This window comes from Schistocerca serialis, chromosome 2 (assembly GCF_023864345.2).
Source record: "Schistocerca serialis cubense isolate TAMUIC-IGC-003099 chromosome 2, iqSchSeri2.2, whole genome shotgun sequence".
In the NCBI taxonomy this organism is placed as follows: Eukaryota; Metazoa; Arthropoda; class Insecta; order Orthoptera; family Acrididae; genus Schistocerca; species Schistocerca serialis.
The window spans coordinates 446,585,566-446,604,421 of NC_064639.1; the positions used below are offsets into that span (position 1 = coordinate 446,585,566).

The following is an 18,856-nucleotide window of genomic DNA, read 5'->3' on the forward strand; positions in this document are numbered from 1 at the left end:
AGAAACCTTTTAACTACCCTCTACGAGATATACCCACCAACTACTTCATTCCACTTGTTGAAAACGGACCATGAATTTCTTTATAATCCACAAATTTTCGCCAGTCAGTGTAGGTATAGTTTTATTGGTAGCTTGTATTACTCACAGACCTTTGCCCCGCAAAGTATTACTGTACAGAATTAATCTAACCCCCTTACCATGAATACTATAATAATAACAATGGCGTGTGACGAGGGCCTCCCGTCGGGTTGACCGCTCGCCTGGTGCAGGTCTTTCGATTTGACACCACTTGGGCGACTTGTTCGTCGATGGGGATGAAATGATGATGATTAGGACAACACAACACCCAGTCCCTGAGCGGTGAAAATCTCCGACCCAGCCGAGAATCGAACCTGGGCCCTTAGGATTGACAGTCTGTCGCGCTGACCACTTTTTTTTTTCGCCTTAACCACTTTTTTCTTATAAGGAAGGGAAAATAAACATTTGCTCCAATTTGTAATGAGAATAGAATGAACAAAGTATATAACAGTTCTAGGCTGCCGTTGCGCAGAATAAGAAATGAAATGTCTTCTTGAGGGTTTTTTTTATTTTTTATTTTTATTTATTTTTTGCCAAGTAGCAAACAGAAAATTTTATGGTGCACAAAGGACTATTACTTCATTGTTGAAGGAAAGTTACTCCGCTGCTCTACTAGAGAAGGAAAATGTTAAAACGAAAATGGGAAAGAAAAAATGCCTTCAGCATTGGTGAGCGTCTGGACAGTATCTTAAAATTCCGACAAGAACTAAAGTCCCAGGAAGCAAACAGGGTTCATACATACAGATAACTGGCAACCTCTGCTATCCGAAATATTGTGTTTGAAGCATTTAACAGCTAATTATGATTTGCAGCATATTTCCAAATATCCTCCTGTAGTCACAATGTTGGCTCATTTTAAAGTGTTCAATTTCTATGTAAGTATAATAGTCTAGGAAAGCAGCATGCCTATTCTGCATAATAAACGATGATGTGTGGCCCATGATCCACGTTGCAGCGTTGTTTTTTGCTCGTGGATATCTCTGTTTTTGTGGCTGAATGATCTCTAAAAAGTCTAGACCACTGGGCGTCGTACGGTCTATCACCGACAATCGTTGACGAAGAAATGTTGTAATTTCTTCTGCATGTCCGCACCTGAGCCTATGAATAAGCGTATCGACTCTTCCGCACGCGTCACAGTTGGGTGTTGGATGAAAGCCTATTTTATGTAGCTTTTCATTCGTTGCTACTTTATCGTTGACTGTTAGATACCAGTCGGCTATGACGCGTGATGGTAACATGTTGCTGTGCACATTCCGCCATACTATACTCCAATGTGTATGTGGATGTTTTTCTTCTAGACGATTCCTGTGGTTTGTTGTCATGAGAAGATCATAAACCTTCCTTTTCATCAGGCTTCCGTTATCGACAATGTTGTGTCGAATGTAGCTCATTTCCTTGTAGTACAGTCGCACATGTCGGTAAGAAAGTGGAATGCCTGCGATATTAACGGGTGGGTCAAGGCTATGAGGCTTCCACCGCTGAATGAGGTTTGTGATGATACTGGTCCTCCCGGTACGAAACTCCTTTTTGATGCGATTTAGGAGCAGGGTGACACATTTTTTGTGTACCTTAATGAAGTTAAGGCCACCTTTGGACGAACGTAAGGTTAAGGTATCGAATTGAACTTTGAAAATGTGCCCCCTAAGAAGAAACCAACATAACGCTTGTTGTATACTCTTGGCTAGATGGTCGGAGATTGGAAGAATTTGCGCCAAATAATTCATCGTGCTCGTAATGGCGATCTAGATGGTCTTCACTTTCTGTAGTATGTTCAAATCACGGTCGGAGTGAGGTATCAAAGCAGCACGTAATTTATTAAGCATGTGTGACCAGTATTTCGTCAGGAATTTGTCTGGTTTGGCCTCAAAGATAATACCGAGGGTTGTGTGATAATCCTTGACCTGGCACCAGGTAACATGGGATATGTATCCGATACCGCCTCCGATCTGCAAAGCTGTGGTTTTAGTTCTTTTTAGTATTGCTCATGAAAGAAACGTGAAGAGTTTCCGCTAACAGAAGTTGTTGCGGTGATGACACAGTTACGCATATATCATCAGCATACGCAATGCATGGGATGGTGACAAACTCGACGCTAAGCCCGATCCCGCTATGCGCTAGCTTGAACGCTGTGAAATAACTTAGGTTACTTTAGAAAGTAAAGAAAAAGAAATCGTCCCGTAAGAAGGTGAAGGAGGGAAAGTAACATTCTTTCTTACATCAGTGAACATAAATCATGTTAAAAATTATTAAATTTGTTGCACAACATAAATATTGTCTAATATATAGTTGCTTCAATATCACAATGCATAGATGCACGCTCTTATCCATACCCACCCGTGTGGACTGCTTGGGTATTATGTTGAGTGTGTCGCTGTGTCATGTCTTGGGCAGTTTGGAGGGGTGGGCTTACCATAAGTAGCAGACAAATGAGGGCAGCTGACGTTGCTGTACACAGTATAGTTTACATACTCACCATCACTCATCACAAAAAAGCTACTGACACAAGAGCACTGCCACTCTGCCACGGTTAACAGCTAGTATGGAATGCCGATCTATTTTAAGAAGTCTCGCTGTGGATAACATTTACTCTGTAAAGCATTCTGTTAATCTATCTGCCCCCTCATTTCGCTTTCGGAAACGAAACTCTCCCGTTATTTGCTATTTTTTACCCTCACCAACGACTGCATTTCTGGCTCCCACTAAGATGAAAATATTGTTCCCTTCACGTATTGTTCTAGATAAATAAGGATATCGGAGATATCTTCTATTTCGTCGTCATTGAATCTTTGATTGGCATATGTACTTGCATGATTACAATACCTGTTGGATATCCATCACATTTCACAAGCAATGTCTCTCCTGGAAGAACGAATTGAAAACTGGATTCAGTCACAAATTTTCGTATTTTATTAAATTCTCGATGCATTTCGGATCCTGTGGGACCATCATCAAGTGTAAATGGTCTTAATACGTGATTTATTTTTGCTCTTGAACGAGGTGAAATGCATGTTCCTGTCATGAAAGGGTTTGATGCTAGATTATGAGTTTCGTTACGTCAAATGCGGAAAAGACGTGCGGAACAGCGGAAAAATACACAGTGTAAACTTACCATAAGATCCAATAAAAGAGCTTTTAACTTTTTAACACCATCATACTTAAGTTTCTTCATCCTGTTCGTGCATATCATTTCACTCAATATTCACATTTGTTTACACATATTTGTAAACACTTTACTCAAGAGGCATATTTGTTTACACATTTTTTGTAAACACTTCACAGGATTTTTTTAGATGGTGTCATCAAAGTTTAAGTTCTTCACAGTGACATAGATCAAATTATTGAAAAATTAACATATGCAGGGAATAACTTCATAATTTCAGGAACACGTAAAAGCTTTCAAGCTCAACCACTTCGAAAAATCAGTTAATGCTCAACACAATCTGCAAACGAAACCCATCATCAGTTGTCTAGAAAACAATTTGGTAACACTGAGCATCAAAGCCAGTGGTAATACCCTAAACAACTTTGTATATACCTACACAAAATCAGAAAGGACCAAACAAAGAGACAGACAAATTTCGCAAGCGACTGTGATTTACGAATTTTAAGGACCTATTCTAAAATTATTATCTGCACATGGGTGTTCGCATACGGCGTCACTTATGTGTTGCTCTCTAGTGTCATCTGTTGGCCGATTTTTCCAATCACTTTTCGTTTCAATAAAACACCCTGTCATTTCAGGAACGTGTGTGAAGTTTTCCCTCTGTACGTACATTATTCCGTGAATTAGTGCGTCCTCAGACGTGCCGAACTATTGGGTCTCCATGCTTATCTATTTATGTTATTAATATGAGTATGGATGTCAGCTTTTTATTCAGCGATCTGAAATCACGTCCTCATATGATTAAATCCAGAGTTTACGAGTTACGAAATAAAACTGGAAAAATTACACAAAAGTAATTTCTCGGTCTCCGGTTGTGCTCAGTTCAAACTGAAATTTGAAGACATGAAATACGAAAAATGTTAGAATGGTGGATAAAATAACTGCTGGATGTCAACAAAAATGTCACATTAACACCCATTGCAGTTGGGAACAAGGAATAAACATCAGAAACGCTTGTTCAGCTATAATGCCGTCTCTAACACTTTGTCTGTTTATAAAACTTCACAGCACGTTAATTGATTTATTGCATCACTTATCTCATTTCTCATGTTTTGGTGTCGACTGCCGAAGCAAATATTCAAATGGTTCAAATGGCTCTGAGCACTATGGGACTTAACTTCTGTGGTCATCAGTCTCCTAGAACTTAGAACTACTTAAACCTAACTAACCTAAGGACATCACACACATCCATGCCCGAGGCAGGATTCGAACCTGCGACCGTAACGGTCGCGCGGTTCCAGACAGTAGCGCCTAGAACCGCTCGGCCACTCAGGCCGGCGCAAATGTTCAACAAAATGTTTTTGCATAGATCCGATTTTTTTTTCCCTTCAGGGCCAATATACGACTACTTGAATGTGGGAAATCTTCCAAAATCATCATCAAACTAGCTAGTGGAATCGGTTTTTAGGAGCCTAGGAATCCTCGCTCTCCAGTTTGTCACATTACTGTGCTGCATGTCAACTGGGATGCGGAATTCGTGTCTCTGTGATTGCATATGGTTCTGTGTTACACCCATGGACTTTGAGAAGGTCCGAGCCCGGGAAATCACATTTTTTCGACCTTAAAATTTCATTAATTTTCCCCCTTTCCTCTAGAGCAGAAAATGGTATTATTTTTTTCAACTGCTATATTTGGGACTAAGTAAAGATTTACACACCTACAATACAGGTATAGCTTGGCCGTGTACTACAATAGCTCTGTCGTGTTAAATCGAATGCAGAGTCAGACAAATGGAAAAATTTTGCTGTTCCTCCGCTGTGCATCAAGAAGAACGGGCGTCCTTGTGCCAGTTGGGGACTGATCCACTGACATCTACATTGCTGCTATGTTTATGTGTTGGAAACCGGCAACGGAATCCATGCCCCAGGATGTTCGTTATACTGGCTCCATTGTGCAGCTTGGAGAGGGCTGAACGAGAAAGTGATTCAGCAAGATTGAAGACTTTATTGGTACTTTCCTGTGAAGATTAATATCTATTTGAACAGGTGATCTGGCAAAGAGGTCTTGTCCACATAACTGGTTTACTACAAAGCGGGTTTAAGCATGGCGTCATGGAGTTACCATGCAGCTGGTGGTGCAGGGGGAAATAATATACACCATTACAATATCAATCCATTGACTGTGGTCAATAATTGAGTTTGTAAGTACTGGAGATAACAGCTTCTTCGAACATGATGATGTTCATGAGGCAACTAGCGTTCTGTTAGCAGAGGAAAGACAATGTTTATACACGTTTGTATTATTCATTATAGCAGTAAAAGACTTTGTTATGAGCATACAGGTTTATACATAAACTTCCTAAAATATGACCACAACCAAATACTCAAAGCAGACGTTGGTGGGTATGCTTCATTTTTATTATGTCCATCCTTCGCTGTCCACTTACAGATGCCGTTATAAAATGGTTTGTGCTCGTCAAGTAGGCATTGAAAAACTTTCTTTAGATCATCCAGTTCCTTCTTTCTCATCCGAACAGGTCCACTATAAGCTTGTTTATATGAACATAGTTTCTTCTTCAATTCAGTATCCTTCTAGCGAGCCCTTAGGTTATTGCGATATGACCATCTATTGTACTAAATAATGTGTGCAGATATAAAAATCAGTTAACTTCGGGAAACATAATTTGAAGAAAAGGTGGTCATGACCCATCTTCCAACTAATCGATTCATTTTGACTGTAGATCAGCGCAGAAATCGCAGCCGCGCCGAGAAATCCGCATAATTTCTCGTGAACAGAATGATTAACTCAGCAAATATTCCTGGTTTGCTACAGCTGCAGTATTTCACGTGATTGTGAACACTGTTAAATCAGGAGTGTAGTGAAGTGGGGAGAGAAACCCACCTACCGTTTCGACCAGCCTTTTAGGCTTGAACAGTTTAGTGAACCTACAAAAAAAAATGCCGATGGCATTATGGGAGTCAGCACCCCATCTCTTCTGAATATGAGTTGTCTGCAGTCGCATATTCGATCATATCAGTTATTTTGGTGTATTCTGAGGTGTGTGCTAGCCAGCATGCCCTGTGATCATTACACACTATGTCTATTTAGCAGCTTCTCAGTCTCAGATCGTCCCATTATGTGATTACTTGCTTCAAATACCTATCATTTCATCGTAACGGTAATAAGAAAGACTGTATTGGCAGTACCTACCCAGAAAGTATTTCTTCTAATGAACAGTAAAATACGTCTTTTTATCCTTACTGTTATATCGACATGTAACTCAAGTATTTTGTATCCTCATTGGGCTGTTTCCTTATTATCGTTTCACTCCCAGCCCTACAGGCTGACGCAGTTGGCGCCATGGGGCCATCCAGCATTCCATGTTTCAGCCAAGATGATTCTGAATTACGAATTTTGAGGTGTATATTTCAAAAGCCTGAAACTTTTAGTGCAGTTTAACATTTGTGCGTTGCTGAGTTTAAATTACCCAAAGGCTTTTGTGGTTTCTAAATATAGCTATGCTGAGGTGCTGAGCAGTTAAAAGAAGTGCTACACTTTATAGAGCAGAAGGGAAGTAAAGGATAAATTATGAGATGGATGGTTTCCTGGTTGAATGAGATAGTAGAGTGTGATACAATGCTTTGGGTTTTGATGTTAGGTGTAATGACTACAGATTTTGATGAAGAACATAAAGTACTATAATGAAGGATTTCACACAGTGGTGCGCAGAAAGAGGAAGTGGATGGGAGCATAGATATGGGTAAGGACAAAAAGAGTGGCTCAGGTTTTGAAGGAAAGATATATGTTTATGCTGATTTCATGGCCCGGGATTAGAAATTTTATTCATCATATCAAGAAGATGCCGAGTGTGTTAGGTATTAATACAGGGGGATATATTGTGTCAGAAACGAACAGCGAGTGTAAATTTGTGTGGTTAAGAGAAATGCTTATGCGTTCACATACCATCAGTGATAATGGAAACATCGAATATTCGCTTTCTCCTTGAAATCCATTTCATTCGAAATGTGAATGCAAAATGGATTTAAGCAGCGTTCGACAAATGGTAGAGATAATAGTGTTATCCCATTTTCAACTTTTTTTCTTGGCATAATGGGACATAGTAGAGGTCCGATTATAATAACGTTTGACATTTTGCACTATGTACGATCAAGTGAGAGTAAACTCCCTGAGACCGACACTCCATTCACCATACGTGATAAGAAGTAAAAATCTAGCGCAATATCTCATCACATTTTTACAGTACCTGTCTTTGTAACGCCATTTTAGTTTTGCTGTTTACACGAGTGAATTTGAATTTCGATTATGTTCCAGTTAAAATGGATATGTATTAATCCGCTTCGAAATAGCTGGACATTTACTACAAAGGAACCGAGCTATGTGCAGTATGCCTTTTCTCCAACTCACATAAAACTTTAATTACTTACAGTAATTTTTTAGGAAGTCAAATTTTTTCTAGTGTTTGTCGATGATCCTCTTTGATTACGTATGTAACTTTCTGATAAAGTACGAGAGAGTAGGCCAGCCAGATACTACTGTATGCAATCCGGATGGAACAATTTGGTTATAGCAGTTACACAGAGATGCAAAACTGATGACTTAAAGAAGTACGACGCTATGGTCGCAGTTTTTTAAGCTGTATGACAATATCCGTAAGTCAACATTTTATCCGATAACTATTTTTATATTTAATAAACTATCACTTTCTGTAAAGGGCAATGATTCCATTTTATAAAACGTCTCTCTCTGCGATTTTGTGCGAAACGTTCAGTAGTATTCTCCAAATAACACTAAACAGAATTTCATATGGCGTTGCATTTTTCCTTTTTCTCTTTTTTCCTTTTACTCTTTCCCTTCCATTTTTGTTGTGTTAAATGTAAGTAACAAAATTACAAATCAAAATAAGAAAGAAACAAAAAACAGCAAAAGTGCAATAAGGCTAAAACTTGCATCTTGATGTACATAACATGTTGAAGATATCAGAATGGGCTAAAAATCTACGAAGATGTGCAGGAAATGTAGCTGACGCCTAACACTCTTACTACCAGGCACACAGCTTTGTGCCACGGGTAGCCGCCGTGGTAAGGCGCCTGCAATTCAACAGCAGAATTCCCACCTGCAGCAGCCGTTGCGACGTTTGGTGGCGCCACGTTTACCGGATATAGCGCTGCTGTTGCTGACACTAGCTCGCATCCGCGACCCAAGTGCCATTATCACGATATCTTGGTATCCTTCAGTCGGGCGGCTTTATGAGACACCGCCCAGCGGCTCGCCAATCCGTCGACATCTGAAGTTCACAGCTACAGTTCACAGGGCAAGGATCCGACCGCGCAAGCGGTCTCCCAATCACAATTCCAATCGTCGGAGCTCAGCACACGCTAGCCGGAGTCTAAAGTCTCGCATACCGTGTCAAAGCTGTTGTATCTCCGTGAATGCTTTCAATCACTGACTGCATCCACGTACAGACGTTTTCTGGCTATCTCAACGCGACCGTATTTAGAAGCGGCAGCTTACTTAACTCAGTGGCTACATTAGGTTAACGGTACGACCCGTACATTGAAGAAACTGTCATTGTATTTGGTGTCATCCGTTATCAGATCAGGACCGTCTTACAGGGTATTACGTCGGAAGCTATTTTCTGTTGTACTTGCTTCAGGTACTGTGTAATAAAGTTCTATTGTTCTTACGGCTATCTGGGCATATCTATAAATTGTAGCATGTACCTCCCACTAGGGGATTGAACTGTGGAGACGAGGTAATAGCTTGTTTTCTATAACTCTCTCATCCCAACAAAGGTGACGAGTGTATACTTTTTACTGACGAAATTATTTGTTCTGTGACATCTTTCCCTGTGTCTTTGTGTTCAGTTGTGTAGCCTTCCTCTCTGTGTTCATGTGTCGCCCACGTGGTTACGTTTTGTTCTTCCGTTCCAATTTCAGACGTATATAAGTTGTTGGTGGCTGTTACCTTTGGCTTACCTACATTTGTGTGTCCCCTCCTTACTTTCTGCAGCGTTTTCGCTAGTTAGTTTCACTATCTGTTGCTTCTTAGTTACTCGTGGTCATTGCATCTTTCATGTTGTGAGCATTTCCTGTTATTTACTATTAACTGTTAGACAATAGTGCTCGAATCGTCATTTATGTGTGCCCAATTTTAGTCTCACACGTTATGTAGTTATGTATCAGCTATTACTTATTTTGCCTTGTTTTTGTCTATAGATATCGCACATTTCTTCACTAGTTATGGTGTTTTGCTTAGTGATATGCTTGCGCTATTGACAGTGCACATCACACTCCTATTCTTGCTTCACTGTAAATACTGGGAACCCTTTCGTGCGACGGACGACTTGAGGCTCCATATAGAAATTTTGGATATTAGTAGGCTGCGTGGACATGGATTAACATGTTTTCTGTTCGTCATTCTTTGTGTTTTGGAGGTCGCTGTCTATGGCGAAATAATGTCAAGTGAGATAGTAACTGGTACTGTCGATAGTACGACGTTAGTTGACTCTGAGAATTATGAATTTGTGTCGACAGTTAAACTGCAATGGCTTTCAGTACCATACTAGTTCTCGGTCATGCCGTGACTTATTAGTCGTGCAGATGACCCGGTCTGTCCAGTTATCATTTGCTCATTTGTCGTAGCTGATTCAGCGTTGAACCTGTCGCTGATGTAGATTCTGCAGTCACTGGGTTCAAATGGCTCTGAGCAGTATGGGACTTAACTTCTAAGGTCATCAGTCCCCTAGAACTTAGAACTACTTAAACCTAACTAACCTAAGGTCATCACACACATCCATGCCCGAGGCACGATTCGAACCTGCGACCGTAGCGGTCTCGCGGTTCCAGACTGTAGCGCCTAGAACCACTCGGCCACCCCGGCCGGCGCAGTCACTGGGGGTGAAGAGGTGGGGACGGAGGCTGCTACAGAAGAAGCTCCATACATTTACTCATTTGATTCAGTGTTCGGTGGCAGTGACACTTCATGTGTGACACCTTTCGTCACAGATCCAGCCTCCAGGTCGGCTATTACAGCATACCTCCGAGCTTCGCTTCTGGCAGCTCGCTGGTCCCAGTGCTGCATCGAACCAACACCGACTCAAAGGAAGGCCTCGGCGCTTGTTGGTGACGTCACGTCAGCTAGGCACGGCGAACGCCAGGTCTGTTGCAGGCAGAAACGCCTGGGCGTGCTTATCACTAGAAATCTCTTATTTTTGGACAAAATGTTTGGTATTGTTTTGGATTCTGCAGTATTGTTTAGATGAAAGATTTTCTTACTATCGTATAGCTACAAATGAAGATCATAGTTCTGTATTACTGAATCCTGTCGAAACAAACGTAGATCAATATGAGAAGATGCTTTGCCCCATTGCAAGCTTCGGAAATTTTACATTCAAGTAACAATATTTACTTGATCCATTTTGCTATCGAAACTTACCCCAATCCCCTGAAAATTAACTCGTTTCTTTTATTTATTTATTTATTTTCGTTTGACATCGTCACTGGAAATGTGAACTAATTTACATGTGTAAATGTCCAACTGTTGCCAGTCATTAGATTCCAGTCGTTTTCAACGAAAGGAATTCTAAACAGGAAACAAAATAGCTTCATACATCGAAAATACTGCTGAGATTAAACTTTTTTGAACATGCACATTAGAAAAGATAAATATTCCCCTCTTTCAACTGAAAGGAGAAACTTTATAAGATAAAAATAATTTATTTGGTAACACAAGTATCTCTCTTTTGCCTCTTGTTCTGTCCCACACCCCCTCCCCTAACGTGTACAATCGCAAGATATTTAATTGACATTCAGTGCTCCTCACCTCATAGTCAACCAAGATACCTAAAGAAGAGCACCATTATGTTCACAGTTTCTTGTAAAAGCAACCCAGTACGAACGTAACTTCCTCAGATTTACAAATAAGGTAAACAAGTACGAGTTCTGTTGCTGCTGGACCATGATGTTGTTTTTGTATGTCCATCCTTGAAACAGGTGGAAATTTAAGTTCAGGAGTACACTATTTGTTAAGAAGTGTAATGAATTGCACAATTAGTTGATTGCAGAAATCTCTCAGAAAAACGTGTGTTTGTCAACTACCGCCAATAGTGTTACATTTTCCTGTGTCAGAGAGGGAGACATCACCATTATGAGTATGCCGGCAACACACCTGGAGTTCGCCGTGCCTAGCTGACGTGGCGCCACGAACAAGCGCCGAGGCCTTCCTTTGAGTCGGTGTTGATCGGACCCGGCATGGACGACGTGGACTACACCTACGGAGAATGATGGCACCTTCGATTCGTTGCCTGCCTTACTAGAGCAGCTGTTACACTTCCTCTAGGCATCTGCGTTTCCTGCTGATTGCCTTCTGACCTCCTCCAGCAGCTGAGTATCATGGACAGCCTCCTTGGCCCAACACCTCCAAAAGCCCTGGCACCTCCAGAGGCCCTGGTACATGCACAGGTCCTGTGACTGCACAGACCCCAGCGCCTCCACAGGCCCTGGCATCTACATCGGCCTGGTACTTCGACAAGCTCCGGCGTCTCCACCGATATCAGCGTCTCCTCTGGCTCCAGAGCCATCAGAGACCTCGCCACTGGCTCTGGCGCTTCTTCAGGTTCCAGCACCACTGGCCCTCCAACCACCAGCCCCCTCCATACCTTCCTCCATCATACCCACTCTTGTGCCTCCGCTGGCCACCCTTTCTCTGTCTGCTCAGAATGTCATTCCATCCTATGTCGGCACAAGTGACCACACCCTGTCCCTTCTGAACACATGGCCGTTGGTTGAGCCATCCGTTCTGCCAGTTGCTGATAATTGACCCACATCCTGAGAGCCCCGCTTTCTCTCCCAGGCTTGCTTTCTCCTCTAATAGGCACCTTCGCAGCACGCGATACACCTTATCCTCGACTGTGCTCTGCCCTAGTCTGTCCATTATAATTATCCGGGCTGTTATGCCGTGGTCGGCTGATGAATTCTGTGTCGATTCCCAACGTTTCGTCTCCGACTGCGGGAGACATCTTCAAGGGGTTCCGTAGCTCGATGGAAGGTCCAACACACCCACTGGCTCGCTACTGACTGCCGCTAAATTCCGTGTCAGCGCGCTCCCACGCCGCGGCGCGACGTCACGTGTTTTGAAAACGTCAGTGCAATTGGCCGCTGTCCGTCGGCGTCGATCGCCGTTGCCATCACCCAGTAGTGGACGGGTGGTACACATCTTCTTTAACACCGGCATCCATATACCGTTTAATTTCACGCCCTCCTCCTTTCGGTTGAAATTATTTGGGTGTTTAGCGATTTCGATTGCCTCCCTGTAGAGCCTTTCGTAATATCCGCTTGTGGCCGCTAGTACTTGCGTCTCCTCGAAACGAATATTGTGGTTCCCTGGCTGGAAAGCATGCTCCGCAACAGCTGATCGTTCCGTTTCTCCTCTTCTACAATTTCCCATGTGCTCTTCTAAACGTTTAGAAACCGTTCTTTTAGTGGTACCCACATAAACATCACCCATGCTGCATGGGATCCTATACACTCCAGCTTTTTGCAATGGTTCCCATGCTGCTGTGGTGATGTTTATGTGGGTACCACTAAAAGAACGGTTTCTAAACGTTTGGAAGAGCACAAGGGAAATTGTAGACGAGGAGAAACGGAACGATCAGCTGTTGCGGAGCATGCTTTCCAGCCAGGGAACCACAATATTCGTTTCAAGGAGACGCAAGTTCTAGCGGTCACAAGCGGATATTACGAAAGGCTCTACAGGGAGGCAATCGAAATCGCTAAACACCCAAATAATTTCAACCGAAAGGAGGAGGGCGTGAAATTAAACGGTATATGGATGCCGGTGTTAAAGAAGATGTGTACTACCCGTCCACTACTGGGTGATGGCAACGGTGATCGACGGCGACGGACAGCGGCCAATTGCACTGACGTTTTCAAAACACGTGACGTCACGCCGCGGCGTGGGAGCGCACAGACACGGAATTTAGCGGCAGTCAGTAGCGAGCCAGTGGGTGTGTTGGACCTTCCATCGAGCTACGGACCCCCTTGAAGATGTCTCCCGCAGTCGAAGACGAAACGTTGGGAATCGACACAGAATTCATCAGCCGACCACGGCATAACAGCCCAGATAATTATAATGGACATGATATTTCCGGCCGTGAAAGTCTACATTTTAGTATGTGCCCTAGTCTGCCCTGTTTCCTGACCCCAGACGTCTCTGGTCGTGTTTATCTTTTGTGACCTCCAGCACCTATTACTCTTAGTGAGTTCCTGGCTCTTCTTTCCATTTGACTTCAGTTGGACTTACCTGGCTCCACGTCTGGTCAGACACAATCAGTGGCATGTCGCCCTTTTCACGACGACCTTACATGCTACTATTTTCTTAGGTTCGCTTCTTGCCGATGGTGCCACCATCTCCACATGGGGATGGGGGTTGCAGTATCCCAGCAGCTGCTTACGTCACAGCCATCGACTACACAGCGAGATGCCTCCGCCACCTCCTCTGTAGAGAAGAGGGATGTAGTAACTGTGGCTGACACCTGTGGATCCAGCCACCAACAACACAGCAGAGTGCTGCAAGTAGACTCTCTGCCACAGTAGCTGAAACTCACCCCCAGCTTATCATGCCTGCAGCAGCCGTTGCAGAATCTGGTGGCAACACATACACCGGAAACAGCGCTGTTGTCGCCAGCTGTCCAAACATCGAGTCTATGAGACTGCTTTAAACACAGACTACGGCCACATACAGAAGAATCCCGGCTTGCTCAATGATACAGAATTCAGAATGGACACCATACTTAACTCAGTGGCGTCATTAGCGCAATGGTGTGGCTCGTACATTCAAGAAACTGCCATTATGTTTGATTCCACCTGTAATCAGACCAAGACAATCTTTAGCGACAATATTTCAGAAGCTGTTTTCTGTTGTACTTGCTTAAGGTGCGTGTAATTAAGTTCTGCAGTTCATTTAGCTATCTGGGCACGTCTATTCATTGTAGCATGCATTACCCACAACGAGTTGTAACAAGAGAAATACAATTTTTAGGTTCTCAACACTACCGCACTGAAAATACATAACTACAAGAATTGTCATTATTTTACAAACTCAAATTTATACGACGAATAACTAGTACTAAATGTCCCTATAATGTTGTATGGGAGGTAAATAATGAAAAAATGCGTAACAATTCATTTTTGTGAAGCAGTTGTGCGTTCTGTGAGGGAATTTTTATTAATATTGTTCGTTTTGATGATACACATATTTTCTCTGGGATGTAAATCATTGTCGTCATCCATTTCTCTATAGTTCATGTACACCGATAATGTTAAATTGACTGTTTGCTTACAGATATTTAGTCAGTAGATGATCCAAACTTATTTTTGTGGCAATAGGCTGTGCCAAAAGTCCATGTATGGGCCAAACAAGTTAGTTCTGCTTTTCAGTGGTGCTGTTATTTCCAGAAAATTCTTCGAGGATTCGTCGTACTCGTTCCACGTCTCTGTGAGAAGTGACGTCTGTTCCGGCGTTGGATTGCTGAAACAATTGTTTTTTCGGTGAGAAAAACGTCATCGCTCAGCACAGACACTAAGATAGCATCTCAAGATATTTGGAAGCAAAGAACTATTCCATAATGTAAAAAAACTGCAATTATAGAATATCCCTAATAAAGTGTCAGTATACCATGAAGGTGAATACAGATATTATAACTGTGAATTTCAGAAATTGGAGAAATCTGCATTATGTTTGCTTATATCTGAACCATTACCACTACGTGCACGTGTGAATTAAGGTCATTAGCGGAGGTGTACGGAGTGTCTTGTTCTTATAGCTTAATGGACGACGTTCTGATTTGGGATGTAAGGAAGTAGCCTAACTCGTATCGAATCTACGTGGTGGATCTGGCACACTAGACTCTTTGATTGTGATATTGCCACGTTTCCACTCTCGCTTAGGTAAATGACGCGATGGTTTCCAGTCTCTGTCTCTGAAGACAGGATACAGAAGCAGTTGAAACAGTAACACACGAAACAACGTTTACATGAGTCACAGGCTGATGTTTTCTCACACGGAGAGAGATTGTCCAGTGGTGATATCGACGCTGATTGCAAATACTGATTCGAGGGAATTAATGTTGAAAGCGTTAAAAACGTCTACAGCAGCGCTGCAAGACTACTCCAACCACAGTAATTATGTACTCTACAGGAAAGTACAAGGCATCTTGAACTCTCATCCATTGAGCGTTGGAAGAATTACTTTTCAACTAACAATCGTTTGAACAGCCTAATAGTGGTTCAGTCCCGAAGAAGACAGCTGACCGGAGATAAAAACGCGATAGGACATGCTGAAAAGTAATGCATCCAAATTTGTGTGAATACATTTAAAGCTTTTAAAATATAACAAATGTTATTAACAGTTCCCATATTCATTCCGCATACCTAGATATTCATTTCTCAACATAATCACTCTGCCGACGAACACAATCCTCCCAACGAGAGAACTGTTTGATGGTACCGTCGTTGCAGAATGTTTGTCTTTGTTGAAGGAGCCACAGCGTCTCCTCTGCTTACACCGGTACATCACTGTCAAAGTGAAGTCTTTAAGTTTTGGTAACAGATGAAAATCGCGTGGGGTAAAGTTGACACTGTATGGATGATGATCGATGACAGTGTAGCCAAGGCGCCGGATTATTTTAGATGTTGCAGAGCTCGCATGTGGTCTGGGATTGTCATGCTGAAGGATAGGACATTTGCCAAACGAACTCTTCAAATTCTAAACTCGATTACAGGACGCTCTTTCTAACGCGACGACATAGTTAGGTTCCACACCTCCATGTTAGAAGCTACAATTCGTAGCTCTCTATCGGCAGACGGATGCAACTATGTGGACATGAAGAAGGCATATGTAGTATGTTAATAATGCTTGTTTTATTTAACAAGCTTTAAGAGTTTTCACACAAAATTTCGGATGCATTATTTTTCAGCAGTCCTTGTAGAATAGGTCTTGATGCCTTTTGGCATGTCCTTTGCCGGGACATTTTAGAATTAAATGTCGATAAAAGAAATGTATAGTAAGTTTGATGCGCAACATTGATTCATGCATTAGATTTTGTAGAGCAAATTTTGATTGATGGGAGACTTAATTAATGCACCTAATATGACTTACGTAATATTTTACAACACTAAACAGCAGTCCCCGGTTTTCCCATTTATAAGTGTTAATTTCAGACAAAATTAAGAAAGACATAAAAGTTGGCAGTTATCGCTAAAGAACGTGTTGAATTTGTATTTTCCTAGCATAAGGATGAATAGAAAAGCCAGAGTTTTAATACCAAACAGATGTCACACAATGATTTTAGTAGTAGGCCTTCAGTGGAAATTTGTGGAGTTACCTGTTGTCACCACAGTACCATATGCCGTTTTCTGGTGATAAAATTACAAGAGTTATAAAGACACAAAATTGTCAGAAATGTGAAGCATTACAGAAGTCACCTCAAAATTCATTCGCACTATATATTCATTGCCGCTGATGCGGTAAATATAACGCAGGAGAAAGCATACTTCTGTACAAGCACGGTGAACTGAACATGCTACACACCCTTCATTCTTAGCCGAATAAATCTGTGGTGGCTAATCTATGTATTTCCGTTGAATTTAAATTCATTACGACAGCTTTCGCTGTGTCTCCAGTGGCTTAAGAATACTATGATCAAAGGGACTTGAAATTTCTGTTGAAAGACAAACTTAACCAACCAGGACGAGAGCGTCCACTTTGCAAATTCAGAGAATCCAGTGCAGTCTTAGATATGCACGTACAGAAATGTTTATTTGCCTCCTATGATTCACCAATGCACAAAACTCAAGTAGAAATTTAATTAATTTCGTTGAAGATCCATCGATCTCACAATGATTGTGGACTTGAAGAATCTACCCTTTACAGTCGGTGCGTAAAGACTGATACGGTTAAAAACACACCTGAGGATCATGTTGATATGATTGAAAAATCCGCTTCAGCTGGAAATGATGTTTCGTTAGAGCTACTAGTTTTTGAGTCTGTTACTTCATCATCTGGTTCAGTACTTACAAATCAAGCGGGTTTATCATTCCTATCACTTTTATACTCAATATTGGCCCCGTTTCACCTTCTATCCATTTCTATACAATGAGCCATTACATTTAACTACGGATGCTGAGCGAATATGTATGTTGTTTTATCTGTTATGATTGCCCCTTGTGTATCACAATGCGCTTCACTCATTTCATTTGTTGGTATCTGAAGGAATATTTGTAAAAGAACTGAACCTCAGAAGTCACTAGCATCCCTTCACAGTGGTTGTAGTCTTTTAATTTGATGTTACTGCAGAATAACTAAAGATCATTCGTTTGCACGCCATAATCTGGATTAACATTTAAATTTTGAAACGATCGATGTTTAAAGTACAAATGAATTTAGTAAAAATGCTCGTCACCTGACTGAAAGTTGGGGCTTCACGATTTGCGTTACCTTTCACACCAGTGAATTATAAACATATTCGAGTATGGCACCATTGCCCGGGCAACTGTGGAAAATTTTCCAAGAGCATGCAAGATTATAAAATTTTAATTTTATATACACGTGTGTTGTCCAGAAAGTAAGTTCCGATCGCTCGCGAAATGGAAACCACAGTGAAAACCAGAAACATTTTATTCACAACAGTTAGGTACACTTTCTACCTACTTCTCTACATAGTCGCCGCTCCAACTTCCGAGTTTTGTCGTAGTGTTTTATCAACTTCCCAATATCCTCGTCATTGAAAGCAGCCGCCTGTGCTTTCGGCTAGTTATCTGCACTGGTCTGCAGCTCGTTGTCTGTGGCAACATTTTGTTTTCATAGCCAGCTGTTCTTGTGAGCAGAGATGAGACTCAGGGGGAGCCAATTATGGACTGATCGAACACTTCTCATCGGAAACGCTGCAGGAGCGTCTTTCATTGCCCCTGCAGTGTGCAGCCGAGAATTGGCATGAAGAAGGAACTACTCGACACTTGTGTTATGTGGGCTGCATGACACAGGCGAAATCTCTAACCAGGCCCTCGTACTTGGCGGGAGACGCTATCCCCTACGTATATTTACGTGCTCACTGTTCACTCAGAATTGAAAAGAGCGATGCGACACGATCGACGGGCATACTAGAGACACTGCCCAACACATGTGTGCAAAGCTTTTCCCCAGTGGTCTCCATTTCGCGACCGATCGGAACTTACTTTCTGCAGAACCCTCGTATATTGGTTCTGTGAGTTTGAGAACGGATAGTACCCAAAAACCTAAATCTGAAAGGAAATGAACAAGATCTGTTTGCATCTCAAACGACTCATAGGTATTCACTCAGTACCTAAATGAAGACTGCTACGACAACGAAATGGTAATCGTATTCCACTGGTACATATTTTTATAGTATTATATGAATCTGAATATGAATGATACCATTTCATTCAAACGATCTGAAATTACATCTTCGTTTTGGTAGTTCCTGGAGTAATCAGCAGGGGTCTCATAAGAAATATTTTATTTCAGAACCACCTAATGTTAGACTCTGACTGAAAGTAAAAATTTTAAAGTAAGAAGTAGCCAAAATAACTGAGAAAATACCGTTAAACAGTCACATAAATAATTAAGACAAATCCTAAA

The 18,856-nt window shown here is 41.8% G+C and overlaps 2 protein-coding genes across 2 annotated transcripts in view; both read right to left on the minus strand.

Annotated features, from left to right (window-relative positions):
- The window catches only part of LOC126456064 (venom carboxylesterase-6-like), a 78,577-nt gene extending 66,871 nt beyond the window's left edge, over nucleotides 1–11,706 (minus strand). The window contains exon 1 of the mRNA XM_050091818.1: nucleotides 11,572–11,706. Coding sequence (XP_049947775.1) covers nucleotides 11,572–11,706 — 135 coding nt within the window. The remainder of the gene's footprint in view (nucleotides 1–11,571) is intronic.
- A 73-nt stretch (nucleotides 11,707–11,779) lies between these two features.
- Nucleotides 11,780–18,856, minus strand: part of LOC126456065 (venom carboxylesterase-6-like) — a 68,480-nt gene continuing 61,403 nt past the window's right edge. The window contains exon 10 of the mRNA XM_050091819.1: nucleotides 11,780–12,120. Coding sequence (XP_049947776.1) covers nucleotides 11,780–12,120 — 341 coding nt within the window. The remainder of the gene's footprint in view (nucleotides 12,121–18,856) is intronic.